The sequence below is a fragment of the Falco punctatus genome, assembly GCF_963210335.1.
Source record: "Falco punctatus genome assembly, chromosome: 13".
NCBI lineage: Eukaryota > Metazoa > Chordata > Aves > Falconiformes > Falconidae > Falco > Falco punctatus.
In genome coordinates, this window is record NC_137593.1 from 2,849,196 (window position 1) to 2,868,238 (window position 19,043).

General features: G+C 36.6%; 1 protein-coding gene across 3 annotated transcripts in view; it reads left to right on the top strand.

The window, feature by feature from the left end:
* The first annotated feature begins 18 nt into the window (after positions 1-18).
* Positions 19-19,043, top strand: part of SMC4 (structural maintenance of chromosomes 4) — a 41,050-nt gene continuing 22,025 nt past the window's right edge. Inside the window, exons 1-5 of one of the 3 annotated variants that reach the window (XM_080408985.1) lie at positions 19-150; positions 2,247-2,442; positions 3,586-3,764; positions 4,376-4,567; positions 6,371-6,547. In XM_080408985.1, the coding sequence (XP_080265111.1) occupies positions 2,313-2,442; positions 3,586-3,764; positions 4,376-4,567; positions 6,371-6,547 (678 nt within the window). In that variant the 5' untranslated portion in view covers positions 19-150; positions 2,247-2,312. Of the gene's footprint in view, positions 151-1,440; positions 1,665-2,246; positions 2,443-3,585; positions 3,765-4,375; positions 4,568-6,370; positions 6,548-19,043 lie in introns of those variants that run through there. The other 2 variants (XM_080408987.1, XM_080408986.1) reach the window with 2 other exon arrangements.

The following is a 19,043-nucleotide window of genomic DNA, read 5'->3' on the forward strand; positions in this document are numbered from 1 at the left end:
CCCGCGCTTTTCTAACGAATTTCGGTTCGAGTTCGCCGTTTGGGCGCCATTTTCGAGTGTGGAAGCTGCTGAGCCGCGGCAGGAACCGGAGCCGCCCGCGCTGCCGCAGCGCGCCGCCTCGCTGGGGCCGGGTGCCGCCAGCCCGGGAAGGTACCAGCTCGGCGGGCAGCGCGGGGTAGCTGGGCGGGCAGGGTTTGGGGTTTCGGCGCTGGTAGTTTGCCTGAGGGCAGGTGGAGTCGGGGGGCTTCAGCCGCTGCGAGCGGGGCGGCGGCGACGTCCTCGGGGCGATTCCCTGGACAGGGGGTGCTGAGGGAGAGGGCAGAGGGGTGGCGGGCTCTGCCCCGCGCCTCGTTTTTTCTCTTTCCGCATGACCCCGAGGGAGGGGAAGGCGGCGGCAGCCCCTCTCCCCCGGCCCAGGCGGTCGGGCGGCGGATCCCCCGCTGAGGGCTCTTGCCGAGAGGCCTGGGCTGCCCGGCGGCCGCTCGGTCTCCGCGCTGGCGGGGCACGGCGCCCGATGTGTCCGTCCTGGCTGGTGTCTTCAGATGGGGGTGAGGAGGGGGGATGAGAGAGGGTCTTCTACAGCCCCAGGGAGAAAGCCCGAGGCTTCCCGCTGTGCCCTTACGGATCTCTGGGGACCGCGCATCGGAGACCCACCTAGGACGGGGAAGTACAGGAATCCGTTTCGATGGCACAGAGGCCCGATTTTAATCTGCTTACAAAGCAGGGACCCATCTATAACTAGCTCTGCCTACCTCTTCTATGTTTGAAGTATGAGAGAAAAAGGCAAAAAAAGGCCGTTACGACTTGGAAAGACCGTGACAGGGGCGCAGTTGGACTCCTTTGATTAACAGATGGATTAAAAACACCCCCAAAAATTTGCCCTGATAAGGGTTGACGCTATCAGATTTAATGCGCTGTTAATAAGGAAGCTTTTCTGTCCGTCTCTGACTCTTTTTGCCGTCCCCGTAACAAAAACGCCACTTGGCAGGAGATCGTCGAGAGATGCTTTTAACAAACACCTTTGAGCTGACTCGGGGAGGGGCTGGCCACGAATTTGTTAAATTTGTTAGAAAGTATGTGGCAGCAGATTTACCGCGATTTAAAAGCTGAGGTCAAGTAGTTATGCTTGTTCATTCTGTCGGAGTGGGGGGGGAAGGGTTGGTAAGGTAAATAGGTCTATATTGCACAATTCTGTTGGAGTGGAGCAGTTTTGGAAAAAAAAAAAAAAAAATCTGGTACTTTGAGAGGCTGTAATTGTCCGAGACAGCCATTGCGGAACACTTAACAGGGGCATAGACTCAAATTGCCTTAAAATGAGTTCTTTCTCTCATTTCCCTCCCCTCCCCCATTGTCCCAAATGAAGGACTCTCATGAGAGTGTGGGTTGGGGGTAGGTCTGAAAACGTCAAATGATTGGCACCAATTGTAAGATGACTTTCTAACCACGTCAGTTTTTTATCTTGTGAGAAGTAAACTTTCTCATGTCTGTTTTTCTGCGAACTAACTTTGCCACTTGCTGCAATTTAAACTCTTTGGAGAGAGTTTCACTCCTGCAGTCGTCTTTTCTTCCCATCGGTTGCTTTCTATTTATACTTTCTGGGAGCTGTGCTTAAGTGTAATGTTTCATTCTTCATCAGTTAACTTGAACATCACAACTAGATTAAGGTATTTTGTTTTGCCTTCTCTGTTAAATGTTGAATGCTGCCGGTACTGGTTGTTATAGTAAAATGTGTGTGTTGATTTAAACAGTTTAAGAGTCAAGTCTTTGCTGTAATTATGCAGGTCTTTTTGTTTACCTATATAAAAAAATATAGTCAGCATGGACTGTTGAAAGTAAAGCCTGTGTCAGGTCTGAAATGTGTATGTAAAGAGTGCTTCTAGAAGAGTATAGACAAATGGCTACTCAGTTTGTTATTGCAAATGTGTCTTTAACTCTTTTGCCCCCAGTATCATGGTTTCCATCTCTGAACACAGTAACTGCATTGAACATGGCTGTATGAGTTTTCAGTAGGTAGATTCATGCTGTTTCTACAGACTAGGGTTGATCGGTTGGTTTGGGGGCGATGTATCTTAAAGAATATTGTTAGGCTAATCTTGAGGTTTTATTTCAAATTTGGATTATTGTCTTCAAAATACCTCTAGTCTGTATTTTCTAAATTCGTCAAACATCTGGGCAAACATGTAGGTATATTCCTTAGGGGATTGCAGTTCGATGCTTGGATCATGGGGTTTTCTTGTTTATGTTAGCAAAGGAGATAGATCCCTTCAGTAGTTTGATTGCTTGGAATAGAAGGAGAACAGCCAACAGAGATCATGACAAGCAAGAGCACCAAAGCCTCTACAGCAGCCCATCAGAAAGGTAGAGAGCCCTTAGAGGAGCCTACCAGTGACATGGAAGTGGAAAACAATGGTGACAGACAGCTTGACGAAGTACCTCCACAAGGTGGGTCTGAATGTTGTGGTTCTGATGGTGTGTAAACTCGATGGTAGTGCCTGTTTAGCAACAACATTCAGTTGAATTTACCAGCTGTTCCAGATAGGATTTGCTCCTTTCCCTTTTGGAAAGGAATATTGAAAGCCTTGACTCCTGGCAAGTTTAAACTGCTTTTAAAATAGTAAAGAGGGCTTGCAAAGAGTTAAAGTGTTTGGACCAGTGATTTAGTACAAGTGCAGAAGCAATTTGTAGACTTTATCCTAATAAAGCCTATTTCATATTCCTGATCTGTAACGTTGTACTTAAGATTGTGGTACAACAGCAGGATTTTTCAAATTTATATGCAGCCAATGGTATGGGATTTCTTGGAATGGAATAAATGTCAAGTTTATTTACTTAACTCTTAAAATGATTTGACTTTCTTTTTCATGAAGCAGTGTATTCTTGAGTTTCTTGTGATGAGATTTTGCTGAAAATGTCTGGAAAAACAGCAGTGTGGGTCTTTTTAGGTAGCCAGATATGCAATTATTACAGCAAGGTATTTCACACATAGATTAATACGTTGAAATTGGTGGCAAAAACTACTGTCTATTTGAAGAAGTTGCCAGGGACTGCTGAAAAGCTGCTTTGCTTACAACTAGCTGATATCCAGGGGGCCAGTTTGTTTTCGTAACAAACTTCCTGTCTTTGCAGAGTGGTTGTGCTGTCATTACAGCTTTCAGAGCATTGTGCAGCGGTCCCCAAATCTTGCAGAGTGACTTGAGAGCACGCTTGAAATGTGGCTTTGCACTTATTAATTAGAAAGACTTTGCCTGTTTCAGATTTGCAGACTTATTGTGATGGTTGTAGCTATTGTAATTGCAGAGTGCCTATTAAAGTGTGTTAGAATAAGAATTACATAATGAAAGAACCAACCCACCAGTGTATCGATGGGACATCTTGAGTATCTCTTTTTAAAGATTCAGTTCACGGAAAGAAGAACTTTAATTCCACTTAGCTCCTTTTAATAATTACAGGCAAAAGTATAGGTTTGGTTCATGTAGAAATGTTGTTTGCTTTTCCAGTTAAACATTTCAAAAGGTGTCTAGTCATTGAGAGCTTATAGTCTTTTTTTTTTTTTCTTTCTTTCTGTTTATTTTGGATGTTTTTTAGAAGTCTCAAATGAGGTGCTTGCTAATCGAAGTTTAGAAGATATTTTGGGTAGCATCCCTCCTCCCCCACCTCCAGCAATGACCAATGAACCTGGTGCTCCTCGTCTCATGATAACTCATATTGTAAACCAGAACTTCAAGTCCTATGCAGGGGAGCAAACTTTGGGACCTTTTCATAAGGTATCTTTCTTTTACCTTAAGCATTTTTTAAATGAAGGTAAGACTTTGTGTGTTAGTATTCCTTCCTGTATTTTCGTGTAAAAGCTTCCCTCAAAATAACTGAAAAATATTTAAGTTTTAGAATTACTTATATAATGATATCCTAGATTTTCATTATTGGACAGTTGAGAAAACAGTTAAGTGCAACTTTGTGATACTATACAAATTTAATTTGTCAGTAAACCTTAAAAACCCCATATTTCTCTCTTTATTTCATTTACTGGAGAACTTTTAGGGGTGTGTTTGAAGAATGAGAGTATTTTTGAGTGCCCATAGGAGACTTACGTGTCTAATCATGAAACTTTCCTTGCAAACAGGCTTGCGAAGTACAGTATTGCTTTGAGTTAACAAGTTAAAATTTAGAAAGCTGAGCTGAGGTGTGGTTCTTTTATTAAATAAATTGTACTGCTTTACCTTTGGCAGTAAAAACTAAGCTATCAAATAGTCTGCAGTTTCATACAGTAGGAATAATTGTGTTTTAAACTGTTCACAAACAAAATGGGTGATGTACACTGGCCAGGATTTATTTCCCTTTGAATATAACTTTTTTTTTTTTTTCTTCTGTTATGCAGCGTTTTTCTTGTATTATTGGGCCAAATGGCAGTGGAAAATCCAATGTCATTGATTCAATGCTTTTTGTGTTTGGGTATCGAGCACAAAAAATCAGATCCAAAAAACTCTCTGTGCTGATCCATAATTCTGACAAACATACAGACATCCAGAGTTGTTCTGTGGAAATCCACTTCCAAAAGATCATTGACAAGGTATGTATGCTTCTATTCAGAACAGTGGAGACATTTTCTTTTTCATTTTTCTTTAATGATTTGAAAACTTTTAATATTTGATTATTTTAGTTTGAGATGGGGAGAACTTCATAGCATGATTAGTTTACCTTTGGGATGTAAAACATCAATTCAAAGTTAATTAGCTTTAAAAATTACTCTATCTATAGTGCAGTTCTTAAAATATTAGTAGGGATTCCTTTTTTATTTTCTGCAAGACTAAGAACTGGTACAGATCTGTTTTAAAACTATTTAGAACTATGTAATAATCATTTTAAGAAGAAGTCGTTTCAGAGTTGTCATCTCATTTACCTCATGTAAATAAAACCTATTTCTGAAATTAATAGGACCCCTAAAAAATTACAAGTCTCTGTTTGGACATGTTATATATTCTTAAATTTATAATATAACCGTGTATATTAAGAAACAAAAACTATTTAAGCAAAACTTTTCAAACCAATTAGAAACTATTTTAGGTTATCTAAATTTAGAAAAATATATAATGTATCTGTAACTTTCTTATTTTTACTTTATATACTGTGAACATGTCTGCAATTTTAAAACAGATTTTTCATCAAAAATTCTGGACCTCACATCATACTACTAAATATTTCTAAACCTGATATTTTGTTTCATTGAAATAGAAAGTATTGGCAAGTTAAAAAAATTTTATTTTGCTTGCTACTTTTCATGTATTGATAAAAAACTTTGGGAGGTTTTTGTTGATTTCTTGCAATTATACTGCAAGGAATTTATCTTCATTTAAATTTAATTTTTGTGCACACATTCTAGCTGAAGTATCAACTGTTGAGTTTGGGGTCAGTCAAAATAGTGGGAAATGTACCCTGAAATGTAAAAAAATTGTGTTAATAAAGTGGCAGTATATATGGCCTTTGAAGGAACTTTTTAAAAATACAATTTTTTTCCCCTTGGCTTTATATACAGACACACATACCTTTTTCCTTTTATTTATAATAACCAGATTAAAAAAACTTTTTCCTTCATTTGACTTTGTATTAACATATAGTAGCTAACTTTATGATCAAAGAAACTTCTGCATATACTAGATAACAATTTGATTATGCTCTTGGGGGTTAATCTGGGGAAGTGGCAGGCCAGTTTATGGCTCTACAAGAAGCATGCATCGATTTGAACTTTTTAAATTATAGTACCAGCTTTATTTTAGTTACTGCTTTGTAGATGAGGCTAAGATATCTTTTGAAAAGCTGATGATGTCATATTTGTCACATCTTTAATGTTTTGCTTTTTATCTTCTACAGTTTCTCTTTAGAACTAGTCAGCTAAAAGTAACTCCTTTTCCTAGCACTATAAAAGAAAAGTTTAAAATGCAAACAGCAATTGAAGGCATTCAAGACTTCCTAACTAAAATTTAAAAAGTAGAATAGCACAGCCACTTTAAATTTGAAGTAGGCCTTTTCCTTTGTGATTTGAAGCAGTGGTAAAGAGAATAAATTAAGTATTTTCAAAGCAATGGCTTGCATTAGAGGTGGGAAAGGCATAATATGAATATAATGATATAACAATAATAATAATATGAGGGCCATTGTTTAAACTGTTTGGACTATTTTTTATCCAGTTCTCGAGGTTGGGGTTTTTTTATCTTTTTTTGAGATAGGCAGCTTTAAGACAGTTCCATTTCTACTAGACCTCAGAGAGCAGTTGACTTAAAACCTGAACATGATAAAACTTCTGTGCTTAATTGTGAAATATGAAGTAAGCCTGAGAGAGTAATTGTTTTTGTGGCTTTGTTTTTCCTCAAAACAGGAAGGAGATGACTATGAAGTCATTCCTAACAGCAATTTTTGTGTATCTAGAACTGCCTATAGAGATAATTCTTCTGTCTACCACATCAATGGAAGGAAAAAGACATTCAAAGATGTTGGTATTCTTCTTCGAAGCCATGGAATTGATCTGGACCATAACAGGTTCTTAATTTTACAGGTTGGTATATGAATAAAAGCAATTTTAAGTCAAGCTACATTTCCAGTTATAGTTATAAAAAATGCTGTCTAGGTTTTAAGTCTTGTATTTGAGGCCTTAAAGTACTCTAGCAGCACATCATGGTTTGCATGCTCTAATAAAGATGCGAATCATTATTTGCTGCTTTAGAAATTTAAGGAAGAGAAACAGTTGAAGATACTAATATAAATTTTTCTATTAACAAATTAGTGTTCCTGGCATGTGGATGAATAGAAGAGTTGTCATACTTGTTCCGCCCTAGCAGCACGTAAATATTGGTGTAGTAAAATAAACCTTAAACCCCAATATTATTGTGCTGCTTAAGCGTGGCAGAGATTGAGCAACTTGTTTATACTTTAGATAAAAGTGCATCAGTATTAACATAAATCTTAATGATTCTACTGTAAAGTTACCTACGGCTCTTGTATATAGACATGGTTTTACTGGAGGAGTATGTATATAAAAATTAACTGCATAAAAATTGAGTGCAAGAAAAAACTCATGAAGTGTGCTTTTTGTTTACACTTGCTTAACAACTGTAGAGGACTCAAAGAATGGCAGGTTTGTAGCCAATTCAAGCTATGTTTTTAAAAGCTACAGTTTACAACCCATACTTGTAAAAATAATCATAGAATTTGTCAATATAATATCATTTTTATTCACATTTGATTTTAAAATTCTAAGGTTTGCTGCGTCTGCTGCTTAAAAGACAGGCTGAAGAGAACACACTAATTCTCTAGTGTTTAAATAATAATAGAGAATTTTGCTATGTGCTAGAGAACTCGATTTACATTAAGTAATTAAAATACTTGATGGAAGTATTTAAATATTAATTCAATTAAGTAACTACATATGCAATTACCTGTAATTATTTCACGACTATTACTAACAGGTCCCAAATCTACTCTGAAGGATCATGGCCTAGAAAATTAGTGAACAGTGGGAGCCTCCCAAAGTCTGAAAATTTTCAATAGTTTTTCAGGCGTGTTTCTGTAAAAGGAGCTTCCACTTGCACCCACAAAAAGAGGATATTTCTGTTTTGAAGGCTCCATGAGAATGAATTTTTCCCTCCAACACTTTATTCCTATATTTTATTTTTCAAGATGGAGTGAGAAGTGCCTCCGACAAAACAACTGTAGTAAATACACTGCATTTTTTTTCTATACAGTTTTTCTGAAGTATCATTTTTGGCAGAATTTCTAAAGGGAGAGAATGCAGAGTCAAAGATTAAGCTAGGTAGGAATTATGGTACAGACACATCTAAAGCTTAGTGTTAGAGAGCATGCCCTTTTACCTCTGGGAGAAGAGGAAGGGAACATTTGGGAGGATGTATTGCGAAGCTTTTTAAATTTTTTTTTTCCCTGGAATTTGACTTGTTCTCTTCTACCAATAATTGTTTCCTAGGAAGTTATCAATGAAGAGAATATTTTCCTAAAAGCTGAGTTTCATTCTTTTCCACCTGTACAATGAGAAATAAGGGGAGGTGTAACCAATATTAAGGCATAAAGCAATGGTATACTTTGCTTTTTTTTTTCCCTTCCATTCCACTAGACTCTTTGTGGGTAATGTATTATAATGGATAGCAGAGGAAACTACTGAGATTTTCTGGTTTCTTTAGTCTTTCTGACTGAGGCAAGGTCGTTTCCCTTCGAGCATAAGGTTTTGTGCTTTTTTTTAAAGTGAAATCTACTCATTTGGTGATTCAAAGTTGAGTACTTTCAAGTGGGAAGTGTAGCAATGTTTTCCACATCATAACAGCAGAACTTCAAAACTCAAATAATAAAAAATATAGTTAGAAGTAAATGAGACCATATCAGAAGGCTGAGGCTGTGGACTACTATCACAAGGACAGCTGTTTACCTCCTGATGTTTTTCAAATTATATTTAAAATTGGAGAGATAAGTAACAGTTTTATTTAGCTTTTACTCTCCTCTTGTTATAGCTAAAATAAACCAGGCTCTCCTAAGTTTAACGTGATATCAAGTAATTTATCATTTAAAATAAGTAATAAATCTCTTTGATTTTTACTGTACAGTAGGGTATAATTAAAATATTTCACTCGTACTATAGACCGTGGGCAAAAATGTTAATTAAAGATTATCAAATGCTGGTTTTGGTGTGTGACAGAATATTCATTGGTTAGGACATGGTCACTTACAACTTTTTCTTTAGTACTAAATGTAATAACAAGACCTTTAGATGCTTGATTTTGTCCTGTTAACATATTTAGCATTATAGAAAATAATTTGCCTTTTAGAAGACTGCTTTATTTTTCTGGTTTCTTCTCTCCACTTCGCCCTCTATTTTGCAGTATTTTTCTGACAGAGCAGAGTTTTGTGCCTTTTAGGACAAAACTTGAAAGCTCAGGCCAGACTGAATTCTGTAGAAGTTGGGTAGGGCATGATACGGGTACTTGTGCTTATGCTGTACTGAAAATAGTAAAATCAAACTGCTGATGACTTCTGTGAGTACAATTACAAAAAGCACCTGTGGAAAAACAGAATATGTAAGACTAATTGAGTAGTTCTAGAAATATTACAAATTCTGTGTCTGAACTAGCTAACTGAAAAAATCTTGTTTAAAAATGGTTCTGGTTATAACCAGATATTGCCAACATTTAACAGGAGGAGTTCATCACTTTTGTGATCCTTAAGTTCTAACACTCCATATTTCATGTCTTTAATAAATTGCTATATGCTTTTAGTACTTTGGGAATAGGCAACAGTTCAGTGCATTTTTAATGAGCTTCCCACAGCCTGAAACTGCAACAGGGAAAAAAATATGCATATTGTTATTTAAGAAGTATGCTAAGCACTGTGGTAAAATCTAGCATCTTGCAGCTATTTTTCTGTCTTCCACACCTAATGCCCCAGCTTCAGTAACTTGTATATCTGTAAAGGACAACAAATAAAACTACTTTGCTTTTCTTGAAAAGCTTACGTGGAACATCAGTGTACATATACAGAAAACTTGTGTGGGTTCTATGCTCTGACCGGGCTGGGCAAAACTCAGAAAGTATGTCTGCTGTTGCTCAATAGTGACTCCTCTGAACATGTTAACCTTGAGGCCAGAAAAAAATCTCAACCTCTTTATCCTGGTTGGCTTGCCTCTAAGGAATTATTAAATAAATGTGGAACACTTGAAGGAATGTCAGTTTTGGATACCACTAGGGTGTGCATGTCTGGGGACTGGCTGTGGACAGCAACCATTAACGCCTGAGGAAATTGCCTTTTGCAGTCTTTCAAGGTAAGAGAAGTATAGTCGATAACAAACTTGTTAAAAGGAAAGTGGAATTTCACAGGTAAATCCCATTCAGTGACTTTGCAAGTGAATATTGTAGAAATGGTAATGAGTGGGACAAGACTTTGAATTAATTGTGTACAAAAAGATGGTAACATGGGAGCAGACTTCTATCGGTTGATTTCAGTTTTTAGAAGCCCTTTCAGACAAATTGAAACTAGTTTAAATACATCTTGTACTGATCACAGTAGCATTTCACTTAAAGGTAGACTTAAAATATTCTCATGTAATCTTAAGCGAATATAAACAACTACAGTGATTTTTATATATATGTATTTTTGTAACAGATTGGAATGACATTTTATAACATACTAAGCCTTATCCTATGGCAAGATTATGTTGCCAGAAAGGAAGTTTAGTCAAGTTTTTCACCTGCTGCTTTGTGGAAATAATGTAGGAGTCGCTCTTTCAGTGTGTTGGAGAGGAAATGAGGGAGAACAGATTTTCTTCTCACTTTGAGATAAGCCTGAAGTTCCCAGTTGTTGATGTCTGCTTTTATAAGGAGGCACACCAACATTTGAGCTAAAGCACTGAGTGGAACACAAGCTGAAAAGCTCTACTGGGATTATAAATGGAGGTCTATGCTGCCAACATTGGTGGGGAGGAGAGGTTTATTCTAGAAAGGTCAAGGACAGCTGAGCTGAAGTGGTAGGAAGAATTAAAGCAAGTTTGATAACATCATTAAGTAAAACCAGATTCTTTGAATAAAATATTATGTAAAAATAGAAACCTCACACTGATTCAGAGTACAGAATCAGTTTCTCTGACTTTAAATATTATGCTTTATGCTGAAGTGAATACAGAGCAGCATAAAATATGCTAATGTGTCTGCAGTTTAAAAAAATTAATTCTCTTATATCAGAAAACTTATATTGGCAATTCATATGATTTTTATTTTGCAAATTGCAACATAACATTGTAACCAATGTTTATTAAGCTTTCTTCAGAAAAGCAGGGAAATACGGAAAGTGGAGAAAAGCACTTTTTTAGGGGCAGTGTGTAATAGAGAGTGATCAACTAGTTTAATGAGAACATACCGATAATCTTAGGTCAAACATTGTAGGGTGAGTTTGACAATAACCAATTTAGATTCCAAAGTGACTCTAGATTTGTGCTTAATTTGTATTCTTGTATTAAATACAAGAATGTCCTTAAGAAAGCTTCTAAAATTAGACAGATGTGCAAACAGCTTGACAAAGGCTACTTTTAAATTATTTCCAGAATGCAGAATAGTAGTTTTGTGCAAACAACTGCATGTTGTATAACAGGCTAATTCTAAGTTTTTCCTTATCTTTGGACAGTAGTGGCCTTGTAGATTTGTGTATGTGCATTTATTACTTACTTGACTTTCTTAATTTCCCACCTAGTTTGTAACAGTTTTCTTGGAAGGCAGAGCATGAGGTTGAGTATTTGATATTTTCTTCCCTCCTGTATGTTTGCTATTGGGTAAAATTGAAGAGTAGAAATGAGATGTGACTGCAAGCATTACGTAGCAGCAGCAATTACATGGAATTGGAAAAAAACCCCACCTGTTGAGGCTTACAAGTGCTATATTACAGTCATGTTTCCAGGAGAAGAGGAGTAGCGTTACAAGAATACTGGTTAACTATGTACATAGCTTCCAAGGCCCATGTATGCAGAATTAGAATTCACAGTCAAAACTTTAAATGAAGAGGGGAGTATGAGGTTAATATCAAAGTCAAAATGAAATTGCCATTCTGGAAAATGGGAGATACACAAATTTAGCACTTACTTTTGCTGTTCTGGACTGTACTTCTGCTTCAAAAGTGAGAGCTGTCATTTTGATAAAGTAAAAAAAGTGCCAAGTGTGAGCACTGTAATGCTAGTTCAATATAAGGAAAAAAAAAGAGCGGGGGGGAGAGGGGTTGAAAACAGTGAAGTTGCATACAGGGAAATGGAAAGATGCGTCCTACAATGCTGCGTAGTGGTTTATATAAGATGAAAATGCAGTTTAGGTGTCTTTATATTATCATGAAACTGATTACACACAATATCCAGGAGAAAAAAATATTGTGAGGCAGCTAGCGTTAGATGCAGAAACGAAGAATTGTACAAGGTCCAAGCTAGTGCTTATTAGGCGATATGACAGGTTGATTAATATTCATTACTACTTTAATTTTATTCATTGGCTTTTGCAGCAGCTATAAGTTCTGTTAAAGATGTAGAATTGGAGCTGCGTAAGAAAATAGCCTGAATCTTATTAGCAATACTTTAGTGGTAGTGCTAGTTCTGATGTTCAGAAGTGGGTTAGAATAGAAGACCAAGGAAGGAAAAACAGTAATTGGAATTTCCCAAAATTAGTCTTAGATTTTTGATCTTGTAAATCTCTGTAGAAAAATAGTAAACATTCTAAATCTTCTAATGTGGTTTCTCCTTCAAGCCAATCCATAGTGCCACTGGTTTCATTCTATTGGATGCATAAGCCATTGTTCTTCCTTATGCTGATGAAGCTAAGAAGCTGTGCATGCTGTATTTTCAGCTCCTGTAGCTGGCTGGTGAAATACTTGCAAAACCTATTGTCCAAATTCCCCTTGCTATGGGAGGAATGCTTCACTGTTTGAAAGAAATTGAATTATAGCTTTTCTCCATAAAATAAGTTTAGACTTTTTAAACTTTACCATTATTTTATTAAGTTTGCCTTATGCCAGGTCAGTTCTGTCTAGCTTTCCATATTAAAAAGTTAAGAAAATAATTGAAATTAGGTTATCATGTGGATTGATCAAGGTTGCTTTTCTTCAATAGGACATACAATAGCACATTTTGGTTATGGCTACTGTAATCTTCCACAAAAGTTTGAGTTAGAGGTGGCTGTTGTAACTCCAAGTACTGTTTTCTTGGCATTCTGGATATGCTGGGTACAACTCAACTCTTTGCTTCATTTCAGTGCTTAAAGGACAAGTTCTGTTGATCAACTATTGCATGTAAAGAAAACCCTATTGTTTCAAAGTTCAGTTTGGTATTAGTTTTTCTAATAGCTCATCCCTTTTTTGGAACAAACTTTCATGCTTAAACCATTTTAATCTAAAATTCAACATGTTTACATTAAATCTTTTTTTATACATGCATATATGATAATATTCTGTCACAAACATCACAAGACTGTTTATCTTGTGATGCTTGACAAAGTTAAAGTAAATGATGTTCTGACCACTGCATTTGCGTCTCACTTAAATGAAAAGGAATTTTGTGATATGTATAATATAATAATAAATTATTTTTATAGGGTAAAGTTGCAAACTGTGATTCATTTAATCAGTTTACTTGGTAAGCAAATGGAATATGCATATTGATGGTACTAAGAAGTTACAAGATCATTGTAATTGTGCTGTAACAGGTGTAATGCTTGGGATTCCAGTATAGCCTGCTGATACCCATCCATCCATTGCTCAAAGATTTTGGACTCAATCACAAAACTTCCTTTTACGGATGTTTGAAAAGCCTTAAAAACTAGTATGTTATTAAAAGCATGCTACCATTAGAGTGAAACTAATAAAATACCATTCTGAATGTTAAAAAAAGCCATGATTGCCTTAAAGCCACATATCATAGCCATGGTCATATCTAAAATTTTGTAATAGTTTAATGTAATCCTGAAACAAAATTACTTGTTTCAACCATAATCCCAGCCAACAGCTTTCTCTGCAGTTACTGTAACATTTCTGTTCCAAGGCAGGAATTAGAATTTGGACAGATTATAGTAACTAGGCTTATTTTACTTTTCATTACTCCAAATGCTGGTAAGCAAAAGAATTCTGAAGTGAAGCTATCATCTTGTATTGATGCAGAACCACAGCTTGGTAGATTTGACATCTAGGTATGTTGAAAATTCAGAAAACACATGACAAGAAAATATCCAGGCTGTTACAGGAGGTGCTCACGATTTACTATTGGCTTCCTTTGTACAACTTGAGATAAGAAGGCTTCCTTCTGCCCAGCACCTCAAAGGTGGAAAAAATGTAAGCAAAGAAAAGCTTGTATAAAGCACTTGGTCTCATTTACCAGTATTGGCAAAATGTGTAATTGTGGGGTTTTTTAAGCCTGGATTCAATTGATAAAATACATTGAGGTTCCATCAAGGGTTCAGAAGATTTCTTGTGTTGTATTTGCAACAGTTGCAAGTGGGAAACAAAGACAAATAGGTTGTCCTGCTCTCTAAGGTAATGCCTCACTAAATTGCTCAGCCATGTGTAAAAACAAAGGGTTTTTGCAATATGTAGTATTGCAAAATATATACTGGGCAGTATTTTCTCTAAAACTATTACTCATGAGCAAAACTGAATGTAATTTTGAATTCTGTTAGATGTTCTATTACTCGTTTTGAATTTGACTAGTGTTGAAGAGCTCCCCTCCAAAAACTAAAATACAACTGGAACAGAAAACTCCCCTCAAAAACCACCCAAACTATCCAGTACTCCCCAGCCCGAATGCAGTACATTTCCATCTACTGGATTCCAAGCTACAAAATTCCTTGTTACAGTATGTTTTAATGTGCCCATGATTTGCTGTGCTTCAAAAGTGTTCTTGATGTGTGTGTTAACACTCAAAGTTAACACTTTGTTACCTCAAAGTTTAACACTTAAAGTTAGTCCAGTTCATTAGGTTGTGTAGAATCACGCTAATCTATCCCAAGGTTTTCAGCACTTTATTTTAAAGCTTCAGATTAAGACACCAGAAATTGACAACTCAAAATCCTGGAAAGCTGTGTTTATCTACTTGCTGCTGTAATTACTCTTTGGAGTGCTAACAAAGCTGATCTGCAAATGTTGTGTTCAACAGTTTACTTGACAAAACTCATTGTGTTGCAAGATACTGTCTTCAAGTTAATTTTTTCCCCAAATTTTCAGGGATGAGAAGAGGAGGCAGTAATTGGTAAGCAAACATGTTTTTCTATCGGTTCTCCAGAAACAACTAGTCATAAGGCAGGCAAGTTTTCACAACCGAATAAAAAAAAAAGTATTGTTTCTTTCTTCATTAAGAGTTTTAAGGTTGCTGTCAGTAATCTTTCAATGACAAAAGCTTTTGACTACCCCTGTCTTGTTTCATAGCACCATTTTAAAACGGAGTCTGACGGCTGTATTCTGAAACTCTGTAATTCCAGTTCTAGCACAATTGCAGACTGAACTACTATTGTGCACAGCACAAATTACCAACGGATACAGTTTATCACCATTTGAGGCTGGATAATGTCAGTATTGGGATTAGCGCATTATGCTGTTCAGACTTCTTAGCATTGGAATTAGTGCTTCAGTCCACAGACCTTACTCGCAAATGTAAAGGAGGGTTGCTGGAACATAATGCTACTGTCTGCCAAGAGCAACAAACAGGAATTATCTGCAGAAGTGAAAAGTAGTATCCTGTTTCAAGACTAGTGGTAGGAGTTGCAGAAAGGCAGTTTAATGAGTAGGTCAAAACTTTGCCTTATCAAGTGGTTTGATAACCTTGTTTAAAATTCAAATCCTTATATACCAGAAAACATTGGATAAACTCAAATTAAAAGCTTTCTGTTCTGAGAGGATCAGTTGTTTTAAGAAAAGAATGTATAATTTCAGAGAAAATTGTAGTAGTTCCAAGAAATGAAGTAAATAGTTTAGAGACTTTATTGTCCCACCTTTTTAGAGCTATATTGGAGGTGAAATTCTTGCCTCTTGCAAATGTCCTCTAGGAAATTGCATACAGCAATGGAACGTGGCTCTTTAAGCCAGCTGGCTGCACTGTTAGACTAAAATGCACATTAGAACTAGGACATCTCTAATATGAATGCAGAAGAGTGTGCATGCAACACAGAAATTTGATGAGTTCTGTCTGTCATCAATGTCTTACATTAAATGTACAATGTTCCTAAAATACTCCTAGGATGAAAGCGTAACTTTCACTGAAATGCATGGGACTTAAAAATAGATAGACCCTTGATTTGGCAGCCTCATAAAGTTAAAATAGTAATAGAATATTCTGATGGTGTTGCCACTTCTGTCAGTTCACCGGACATCTTTATGGGCATCCACCCATGGCATCGGCATGGGCTTGAATGCAGGAGGCACAAGCCCAGGCACTCCTGGCCAGTGTATTTTGTGCTGCTGCTTCACCCTGTGCTAATGCTGACCCTCTCGTAGTCTCAACAGTCATCGATTTCAAATGGTTAATTTTACTATGAGCAATTCTTACACTGGTTTTTGAAGGTTTTTTACAATTTACTTGCTTTAAAGCTTTTTCCTTTATGCACAATAGAAATTTAAATGTAGAAAGTATCTTAAACTTCATGACACTGAAAAATAATTCACCTCCTCAAAAGTTCGTCTATGCAAAGGAAGGCGTAATCTCCAGCTTCCAAGTTCCTTGAAGTTATTCTTCTTACTTTTCACTAGAGGAGATGGCTTTCAAATGAGAATGGCTCTTGCCCTTCTATAACTTCGTATCCTGCTGTCAAGCAAGGTTTCTCTTTATTTGCCCAGCAGTCAATCAACTTCATTGCTTAGAAATTTTTCCGCAGATAAACTTGTGTTCTCTATTACAGTGTACCCATAATTGTTTTCTGTAACTAAGCTGAGACATTTTGTAGAAGCTGTTCTTTAGATGTCTGTTTGTTATACAGTGTTTGGGTTGACCACCTCTGTTACTAGTGATGTGCCCCCATCCCAGTGAAAACTTCAGTCTGATGTAGATGACTTCATGCACGATGCAGAAACTGAAATTGGGTTTGTAATTCCATTTAGAGTTCTTGCACTGAACGCGGAGCCTTCCCAAAATACTCAGTGGATATTTGATGTTTTTTCATACAGTGATTACTTAACGTTTGTGGATGTTTCCTCTGCTAGCTGTCTGCCAGTGTTGCCACTGTCTTGGTGTTGACATCCATTTTGATTGTCTTCTCAACTGAACAGAGGATTTACTTGTTTTTACTGTTGGTTTTTTTCACATTTCTCCCTCATGAATCCATGCCTGTGAACTAGCAGAAGATAATTGAGGCAAATAAAGAGATTTCTTGGTGGTCTCTGAGACACTTTTAAATTTAGGTGTGAAAGTTACATTAAGCATGTCCAAACATGTTTCCTTTTCAACAAATGTCTGCCTGTTGCCTTCTTAGTTTCACTTTCAGAAACGCTGTTTGTATTTCGAAAGATTAGTTGCTAGATAAATGAGCAAGGTTGTATTTTTAGGGTGGGTTTTTTTTACATAATTCAAATAATGGGTCAAGTAATAAGCACAGTTAAGAAGTTAGGGAATAGTTAAATCAACTATCAAGTTTTACAGAATGCAGAGTTGTAAAATGTGTTTTTTCTCTTGTTAATCGTTGTGATGACTAGCAAGAAGAGCAGGTACAACTTCCTCAGTCTCCTTTATCAATTAAAATAGCTGGAAACCTTTTTGTTTCTTAATACATTAACTACAGGGGTGGGCTAAACAGATTTCATAATATTCTTCTAAGTGTTCTTAATATATTAACTTGGTAAATAACAAATAATACTTAATTCTTATTAACTTCTTATTCAGTTACTGTTTATAGTTTCTAAATTTTCCTTTTTACCCTTGATAAAAAAAAGAATCCGAGAATTGGAAGTAGATAGTCTATCTACATCTCTTTACGTAAGATGAAGAATATGTAATTTTAAAAGTGCTTGCCTATGGTGAAGCACAGGAATTGCATATAAAATTGACAGTAGCTAGCCTGACAAGTTCAATTTGTGTGTTTATGTTCTCAACAGTGCTCAGTTCAACTCTTCAAAGTGTTATTGTACCATATGGTCTTAAATACATTACCACACAACCAGGAATTACTGGTGACTTCAGTTATTTGCCACCTAGACAACCATACCTCTGCTTTCTTAAATTACGAGGTTATAGAATTTGACACAATGGGATTAAATTTCATTATTGACTATATCATTAAGCATATTTGTAGTTATTTTCCATTACATTAGTGAGCTATGGAGAATCCTCACTACATTATCTTTCTTAGATGGTTGTGACTTGAACATGGTTAATTATACTTAGCCAGATCATAAATACGGTTGATTTCTGTTCCTTGCTTGTCCCTAATACCCGTGCCTTGTGTTAGATCCAGGGTAGTTCTGTGGTTTACAGCAGCTTCTAACTTGAGGGATATATATGCAGTGTAGGAAATCCTTAGACTTGATGCTCAGCACAGGAATTAAGTATCTTTTCTGTGATGGCTTTTTCTTGGATGTCAACAGAGGAAATGCTTTAATGCAAGGAGAAACAACATAGAGATGACAATTCCACAGAAATGTAGGAGGCTACACAGTTTCCTACCTGTAAGCAGTGTCTCACTAACAGGTGGTTTTTGGCAGAGAAATCATGCTTTCATGGCAAGGGAGCAAATATGTAATTAGAATTGTATATAATACAACTGCAACTGTTGGAAAACCTAATTGTTTGGCTTTTTGAGATGTATAAGAAATAAAGATAAAGGTTGGATTTTTTTTTGTCTTTTCAAACCTGCTGATACTTTTTAGGAATGGTAATTACCAGAAAAATAAAAGCTTAGATGCATTAACTTCTAGAAATTTAAATAAATAAAAAAATCCTCTGCCTCCTGTGTTTATGCTAACAAAGGACTTGCATGCAAGAAAGACTTATAAAACTTCACTTCCCCCCCCTTCTACTCAACCAAATGGGATTTACTAATTGGAAGAAACATAGGGCCACTAGGTGTCATTGTGTACTGAGCACGGGTAGCAAAACCCCTTTGGCAAAAAATCCTAGTTCCTTAGCTAACATTCAGGAGTCCCTTACCCTCAGGTTCCTTAGCTGGTTCCAGGTCTGATTTACAATGCTTGCCCAGGAATTCTGCCCTTCGTTGATTTCTGTGACTGCTCTTGATGGTTCTCCAGCAGTCTCGTTAATCGTCCCTCCTCCTCTATGTTCTTAAAATTCTTCCTTACCTGTGCTTTTGTAGAGTCTTAGCTGTCAGCTCTAGCTCAACATGCAGCCAACAATGACAACTAAATTCTTAACTATACTCTCACTTTGTGGATATAAACTTTAGGTTTTTTGCATACATAGCTTGCATACTGGGATATAAATTATGGTTTTGTTTTGAATTTTGTTTGTTCTAAAACTAAATCAAAAACTAATCAAATTTGTTTCATGCATTTAAAAATGCCACAAATGTCACAAAGGCCAGTGCAGGTACTCTGCA